The 8,050-nt window shown below is 48.6% G+C and overlaps 4 protein-coding genes across 4 annotated transcripts; 1 reads left to right on the top strand and 3 right to left on the bottom strand.

Annotated features, from left to right (window-relative positions):
- Positions 1-315: 315 nt before the first annotated feature.
- On the bottom strand, positions 316-2,163 carry ABOM_007858 (putative glycosyl hydrolase; the record flags this gene model as incomplete). Its single annotated transcript, XM_022534987.1, has 1 exon — positions 316-2,163. The coding sequence occupies one exon, from the start codon at positions 2,161-2,163 to the stop codon at positions 316-318; it is 1,848 nt and encodes a 615-aa protein (XP_022387179.1).
- A 1,329-nt stretch (positions 2,164-3,492) lies between these two features.
- Positions 3,493-4,086, bottom strand: ABOM_007857 (RBM8 family RNA-binding protein; the record flags this gene model as incomplete). The annotated part of the gene is made up of 2 exons (XM_022534986.1): positions 3,493-3,723; positions 3,835-4,086. 2 exons carry the CDS (start codon positions 4,084-4,086, stop codon positions 3,493-3,495), a joined length of 483 nt encoding a protein of 160 aa, XP_022387177.1.
- A 989-nt stretch (positions 4,087-5,075) lies between these two features.
- Positions 5,076-5,842, top strand: ABOM_007856 (uncharacterized protein; the record flags this gene model as incomplete). The annotated part of the gene is made up of 2 exons (XM_022534985.1): positions 5,076-5,083; positions 5,149-5,842. The coding sequence occupies 2 exons, from the start codon at positions 5,076-5,078 to the stop codon at positions 5,840-5,842; spliced, it is 702 nt and encodes a 233-aa protein (XP_022387178.1).
- A 906-nt stretch (positions 5,843-6,748) lies between these two features.
- ABOM_007855 (Bax Inhibitor family protein) lies at positions 6,749-7,826 on the bottom strand (the record flags this gene model as incomplete). The annotated part of the gene is made up of 2 exons (XM_022534984.1): positions 6,749-7,232; positions 7,297-7,826. The coding sequence occupies 2 exons, from the start codon at positions 7,824-7,826 to the stop codon at positions 6,749-6,751; spliced, it is 1,014 nt and encodes a 337-aa protein (XP_022387175.1).
- Between the last annotated feature and the right edge of the window lie 224 nt (positions 7,827-8,050).

Genomic DNA, 8,050 nt, shown 5'->3' with positions numbered 1-8,050 from the left:
CTACATGAGCAAGGTAACGGGTCTCTTGTCTCCCTTGATCCTAGACCAGGTGGCCTAAGCTGGTCCAAGATGTAACAGGAAGAATGCAAAAAGTATACATTGGACCAATACTAGCAAGGACATGATCATGGCATCCGCGAGTTCGGTCTTCTACTTCCGATAGACCCAGCCCTTGCGTTGGCTACGCTGACCAACTTCATCAACGCCGGGCCATATAACTCAGACCAAACGCCAAAACATAGCCAATCGTAAGAATGCTCCCAAATAATTTATAAAACGCAGCACACGACAATGACTCCCATTCGGTGCCCAAATTTAAGCAGCATCAGGATGAGATGCACTCATTTTCCACTGGTACAAAGCTCGCAGGACAGCTACACCTCCGGATTGCGTCTCCACAGTTCTCCCGCGGCCTCGGTCGTTATAGTCCGTCTGATGCAGCTCAAGAGCAATTGCATCGCCAGTCGAACGTGTCTGGCCGGGTGCATATGCGGGGTATATTGGTCTCTCCACTCCAAATCTGGAATCTCCGGATGAACGGGATGTCCCTTGAAGTGGCTGAGGGCCTTGTGCGTGGGCGCCGTAGTTCCGGTAGTCAATCGCATCTGGGGGCAGAGGGCTGTCGTAGATGAGAGCGTGATCAGTTTCACCGTATCGCCTGCCCCACCACATGCCAAACTTGCCGTCCTTGTCTCGAGTCATCAAAGCGGCCTCGGCATTGTGTTCGATCCAAGGCCGATATTTGTGGCACTGTGCTTGATGCCAATCATGGATGTACTCCCAGTCGCTGCCCGATCCCGTCGTCCGGTTCGCACTCGCCAGGAAGCGTTCCTCTTGCGGACGGATAGGTCGACAAAATTCAGTGAGATGATTGAAGAATATACCTTTGAATGTTTGTCCATCTTGAGAACAGCCGCCCCCAGAGTCGCATGCGTCCTCCAAGACGCCTCCACGGCCGAGGCCGGCCCACTTCTGACTTTTCATGTTGTGCCACCCTGTAGCGTTGATAACTTTGCGGACAAGTTCATGCCCATCGTATAAGTACTGCCATGAAGTAGTGGCCAGCCAGAGGCCCCTCAGCCCGCTGAGGATCACTCCTTGGTTATACGTGTATACCATCTTATTTAGGACGTCACACTTGCGGGTGCCGGGCTCTTCTGCGCTCTTCCACCCATCGATATGGAAACCATCCCCATAAAGACCCCCAACCCCCGTCATATTCGAGGCGTTGAGCCATTTGTACCCCTCGATCGCAGTTTGCAGATGAGCAGGGTGGTGAGGATAACCATCCGACCATACCTGATCGTCAACATTGTTTGGTACGAAGGGTGAGTCAATCACATCACCCGGGAAATAGAGATACATCGCAATGCTAGCCGATATATACAGTTCGTTCGTTATGGCGTTTTTATAAGGCGTTAGACGCGGATTCCAAATCATTCCACCTCCGCAGAGGGAGATGTCCCACCCACCGGATGCAAGTCCATAGAAGAGCCTCGCTCTGTGGGCAGCAGGGGTACGGAACTGAGCTCCATGCCAGTGGTGGCTCCTGGTTAGATTGGACCCTGAAGGCCCGTCAAAGTGCAAATCGGAGTGCAATACCTGCAGATTGAGGTTTTCTAACCAGCCCAGCACAACCCACAGCATATCGTCATAGGCCTGGTTTCTCACTGCAAAGGCATCTTCACCAAAATAGAATGCTACGGTCTGGTCAAAGAAGTGGTTGATTAGGTTCTCGAAGGATAAAGAGCGATGCTTGACAGTTGAGGCATCGGCATCTGGGAAAATACTAGACGAGACATCTTCCGTGGAGGACGACAATGATGCGACTGAGGCCGAGAGATGTGTACCGATCACGGCAGCAGTCCAATCGATACTAGAGGGCCAAGTACCTTGCCATAGTTCAAAGTAGGTGTCCTGCATCACATTCAAGGCACGTAGCAAATCTTGCAGCGTGCGGCCGATTGATTCGCTAGATTCAGGGAGTAATTCCGAGGGGGACAGGCTCGATTGCCTTGACGGTGATCCGGCCGGTGCATCAAGTACGAGTGGTGTCTCTGGAGGTGGCGCCAGTATGTCTTGCGACCGCAGCGCCAGCGCATGGGTACGACATAGAAGCATAGATATGCAAATGAATCTAAGAATGTATGAGAATGCGGCCATGGTTCCTGTATTCTATATCTTTCCGGTCTTCTTTGAAACTGCCGGTGCCAAAAAAAATCTTGTATAGTAGTCAATCAATGGAGCCAACTGACAGGGGGACCTCGACTAGAGGAAACCCCCACCAATGAAAGATGCTTTCCAATGCAAGATGAGAACCCTTGGACAAGGGGACGAGAACTTCAAGTTGTAAAGGAAAGAAAGAGAACGTCCTGCGGCCAATGGAGTGAAGAGAGAAAAAAGAAATTAACTCATGTTTCTCCCAGTTGTATACGACAAGGCCGCACTCGTCATAGTCGAGGAAGTCTGCATAGGAAGAAGAAAGAAGGAAGTCGGGGAGTGCGGGGGGTTAAGTTGGCACTTAATTCAATCTACGGGAAGGTCCAGCGGGGGCCAACCCGGAGCTTTTATACCCTAACTGATCCTTCTCTGGAATGCGTGCCGTCTTTGGAAACTCGGTTAGGGTATGATTGTTTCCACTGACATGTATTAGTCCAGTGTACTATTGAATGGAATTCCTCTGATTCCACTACCTTCAATGAAGAAAGACCTTCTACAAACCCTTGTCGTTTCTTGACATGGTGTCACGCGGCCCCTGGGAAACAAGATCATGAGTCCGTACACAGTCTTCTGATATTGTCTTCGTATTCCCAATTGACATGCACTACCCCACGTATCATGATCCAGGACAGCAGGAATGAAACAGTAGCTTAACTTTACAGGATCAGCAGACCTTCTAACTCGACGCGCTAGCTGCAACTACTACCCAATTCTCTATAAAAATTGGTCCACTGCCGCACTAACACAGAAGCATGGAGCCAAAAGCATGTAACGAACGAAAAAGGCTGCATAGATCATTGTATATCATGCGTTGTCACGCGGAGTCAACTGGTCAAATTTTGGATATCCTGGTAATGTGAAATCAAAATCATTGAAGTTTTATCTGTTACCCCTGTTAGCAAGCGATCAAATATCTTCGTCAAGCATGCGGTCGTACCGGATTGCTATTAGATCATGACGCCAGCATGTATCTCTTTGGATAACCATCCTATCAAACGACGACCCTGTGAAGGCCCCACAAGAGATAATGCTGGCCAGAAGCACATTCGCTCTAGTAACCGATGCTCGTCGGAGCGGTGCGTAGAAGTCGAAACCAGAACCAACGTCTTCATGAATCTCAACCGTGGCATAACCTTCCGATGAAAAACTGACGCAGGTGAACTGGACATGTAGAAAACAGAAAGGGAAACCATGCCGGGCCTATATCAAGCCACGTATTCCGAAAAAATGGCTTTAAAAAAGGGTCTACAGAACCAATCCGAATGACATCGCTTAATCCCTCTCATCAGCGCCGGGACTGCGACTCCTCTCACGACTCCTGCTGCGGCCTCGTCCACCACGACCACCGCCTCTTTGCCCGCCAGCCTTGCCTTTGTTCGAGGGAGGCGGCCGGACGAATGCATAGTCAACTTGAATTGTCTGGTCGAGCAACTTGGTTCCGTTCAAGTTCTTGATGGCTTCTGTAGCTTCGGGCAAAGTGGAATATTCGATCAAGGCGTATCCCTGTGGTAATTTACGATCAATATCACTCCATATCCCATCTTGATAACAGACGTATAAATAAACGGATGATGGAACCGAAGCGGAGCCAAATCCATGTAAATATCAACCTACCTTCACATAACCCGTCCGGCGATCAAGGTTCAAGTTGAAGTTTTTAATCTCTCCATACTCCGCAAACAGATCGGTCACATCTTCCTCTGATGCTTCTTCGTGGATGTTGGTGGCGATCACAATCCATCCTTCGATACTCCGCACTGCAACAGCCCCGGCCTGGGTTCGTGGCTCGAAGCCGCCGCCAGATTGCGCCGGGGCTTCCTCCTGCTCATGCGAAACTGGCGGATCTACTTCCATTTCTCCGGACATGGTGGCGTAAAGGGGGGTAAGAATTGGTAGAGGCTTGTATATCAAAAAGGCTGCCACGGGAAGAAAAGCACAAAGCGAGTTCCGGCTCGACGAAATCGTTCACAGTGCCTTGGGTCGCGAGAAGCTTGGGAGCGATCATTCATTGCCGGAGGTTAGCTCGCGGTGTGCTTATGTAAGCGCATTCTCAGCCCTGATCGATGGGAACTATGGCCAGAACACAGCAGCAATATATTTCTAAAATGTATGACTTGTACAGAAGTACTTTCATTTCTCACGGCAATAAAGAATGCTGTAGACTAACAAGTACTCTAAATATGTGATAAGAAGCAAAATTATCCCGATCAGAGACTCCCAATATGTCTTTCAACCAAAACTGATCATGCAGTACATTTTCAATGTCCATTGTAGGTTGAACAAAGATCTGTACAGTATATAATAACAACATTTTGAGATGCTATAACTGCGTATTTACTGTAGTATATAGAAGAGAGAAAGCAGAGGACAAATGGCTACTGTGTGCTCGTGGGAAAATAAAGCTCTCCAGGCATTGCTGGCAGGAAGCCGTAAAATTACACTTGGTCTGGGTAGCCCAGAATACTATGCAAAAATCAGATAAGTGTCAGGTTCTCCAGTGGCTACCATCAATACTAATGTGTGTAGCCTGCATCTTTCAGACAAAAACATATAGCTCTTGATTACCGACTAAAGCATACTAGTACCCGGTAAAAGCAGAGGAACAGAGTGCATTATCGTGAGGGCTCTAGTCCTCATTCACCAGGAGCTGGCGGAGTGGTCCTGTGTCCAGTCTCTTGCAAGCAATGAAAGAGTGAATAAAAGCCATCTGCCCTTCAGTCGACCCATGTTGTGTTTCTACTAGTAGTGATACCATCACACAATATGCTGCTTCACCAAGATCATCTTCAGGGCAGTATCCTCTTGTCCAAGAGAAAGGACACCCCCATTGAGATTCCCAGAGCCCAAAAGCCAAGATGCGCTGGTAAGCTTTGAATAATTGCCAGTCAAGACGTCTAAGCTCTGATAAATCCTCTTTTGCACGTCTAGTGACGATCCAAAATGTGGCTGTCAGCCTTATCTCAGGAAGAACAGAAAGGTTGAAGTAGTCTTGTACGGCGACCAGCCTGGCCAATTTCGTCCACTCAATCAGCAAGGCTCGAGTATCGATGTGATCTTTGACCCAGTTGGGGACGCCATGATCTTGCGCGAGATAATCAATGACCCAACGAGGAAGTACACGTTCTGGAATTTTAGTGTGCAACTCGACGCTGCAAACCTGCATTTCATGAACTTAGAAGGGCTCGCCGATGGCTCTCTGATACTCACCGTTCGGATACGAAGCTCAGCTTGTGCCGTGAGAGGTAGCATGATGTCGGTGAAGGAGAAGATTTCTGGATTTGCGCCTCCTCGTCTCGAAAGCAAATTGTATAACGACCTTTATCTGTGCGATTGGCCACGACAAACCCTTCAGTTATTCCTCCCAGAAGAGCGGCTGGTGGAATGGAAAACAGTAGCATTGATTCTCAAGTCCTTCGGAAGAATCACAGCAGACCAGTGGTCTGATATGGTATGGATGAAGGACAGGCCATCTGTTGCTGGTCTGAATTGGAGAACCATTGAGAAAGATATTAAGATCTTCAAGAACCGATTCGTCGTGCCGAAGGCTAAGGGGAAGCAGAAATATGCTATCGGTAAAGAATATGATATCACCTTACTGCAACAGGACTCTGCTATTGCCTGATCTACTTGGATCCTCGTGGTATCCCGCAAGTCAACCCATCATATCAAGCAGTCTGTACAGGTGCCCTGGAATTTGATATGGCTTTGTGACCCACAGTTACTAGGTGTGTGTATGCTAGACTTACAAACATAATCGTCACGAAATAACCCTCTGAAAAGTGACAGATCAAAGAGCATCGGGAAATTGTCATAACCCTTTAGCCGTTGTAGACATTTGCTTCACAAATATATAAGTCAATGACATGGGTAGGCTTAGGCTGTGGTATGGTCAAAAAAGACTAGATGCTTGTCTAAAACAGTATTTTGAGGGCGTTTTTCTAGGTGGCATAAGTATAAGTGTGAGTTGCACATACACGTCTTTCGATTCGAGCGAGAAAGTGGCTTCTACACAGAAAGTAATCAACTATACTCTTTCTGACGAAGTGAAGGCTGAACTACGCAATGCCTAAATGCCTCAAGTAACATCGGGAGCTCTGATTTTCTTTTCTTTTCAAATAAAAATTTATTTCTCAGGTGGAGCGGAGATACTACTTCCATCTCTAGACGTCTGAAAAGAAATCCAGATATCTTTGCTGTGACGTTATGCCAAATTGATTATAGAATCGGGTTGCCGACCCTGCGATTCAGCAGAAGTGGCTAAAGTGTCTCACAGAACGGGTTATACATGTGAGGCAGGCGATGAGCAGCTACCAAGCAGCTATCCCATCCGAATATAATACATAAGGAAGTCAACGAATTGCGAAAAAGCGAGACAGAATTGAATTCACTTTCCTCCAAGACCATTTCCCAGCGGCATGACTTCTGGTTGTCGAGTGAGATGACACTAACGTTTCATTTTGTGTCATTTGTGGCCTTGTCGTTGATCAGAGTTTGACCAGTTTAGTTAGACGTGTCTTGATGCTGTAGCTTATTTTCGGTTGTTGCGCTGCATGGCCAAAATCTGGACCATACGGATGAAGATGTTGATGAAGTCAAGCTCAAGGCTGATGCTCTCGTTGACAACATCCCTCCGGATAAGGCCCCTCTGAGCCATACGAGAGTGGTGCAGGACCTTCTGCACATCGTAGAGGGTGAAACCACCGAAGACCGCAAGACCTCCATACAGCCAGATCTTCTCAGACCACATCAAAGTGCGGGTGGCGGTAGCGGGGAGGACAAGAGGAGCGAGACCAGAAAGAGCAACGATGGTCACACCGGCGAGCAGGGGAGCACCAAGGTACAGGTACTTGTCCTGTTTAGCAGTAGCACCGACAAAAGCAATAGAGCCCATCATTCCAACAGTATAAAGACCAGCACGAGCAAGCAGAGCGGGGTGCATGAACATCAAAGGCGAGAGAAGGGCTGCCTGGGTGACGTTGAAAGCGGTCCAGAGACCGTACTTAGCCAAGTAGCTGGGTGTCTGTTAGACGGATTCTCTGCAATATAGACCAGATAGATAGGAGAATAAATACTTACTTGTCGGGAGAGGTGTAGTAAGTACCATACATGGTTCCGATGCTTCCAACCAGGCCTAGACCAGCGACAAGCCAAGGGTTCATGGCCATCAAACGGTAAGACCATCCGTTCATGTGCATAGCGCGAGCAGCAATACCGATAATAGCGATACCAAGTCCAGTGTGCATGAAAGTCTCGTTCAGGTAGCTGCGCTCGTAGGGAGCCATGCCACCATCCTCTCTAGTTTCGCGGTTGAAGATCATGTTGGTCGCCAGGATTGTTCCACCAACGATGGCGGCGCCATACAGCAGTCGCTGAGTGAGATTGCCACCCTGAGCGGCACCGTAGGTAGGTTGCATGTAGGTACGACGGAAGGCATTCTGGAAAGTCTGTCTAGATTTCGCAAAGATCGAGGAAGTAGCCGGGCCGAGTGGCTTGGATTGAGATGGCTTGAAAGGTGAGTTGTGGAAGAATCGAGCAGTGTTGGCAGTTTTAGGGACTTGACGCAGCGCCGATGGAACGGCGAATGGACGCCGTAAGAAGAACGCCATGGTTAGAATGGGATGGCGAAGTTGATGGTTGATGATGGCAGTTTAGCGTGGAAGGAGATGGCAGCTATTTAAAAGCCGCGGGCCGGTGATATCAGCCTTTCGGCCTTTTCCGGATTAGGAGTGTTTGCTACCTTTCCCTGGTGCTACGGCTACCCGAAAGTTCGAGAAGTGCAATCACGTGTGACTCACGGCTTAGTAACGGGCGTCGGTCGGCGATAACTAGC

The sequence above is a fragment of the Aspergillus bombycis genome (genome assembly GCF_001792695.1).
Source record: "Aspergillus bombycis strain NRRL26010 chromosome Unknown contig00070, whole genome shotgun sequence".
Lineage (NCBI taxonomy): Eukaryota > Fungi > Ascomycota > Eurotiomycetes > Eurotiales > Aspergillaceae > Aspergillus > Aspergillus bombycis.
The sequence above is the reverse complement of the archived record's forward strand: the minus strand, read 5'-3'. Positions and strand labels throughout refer to the sequence as shown.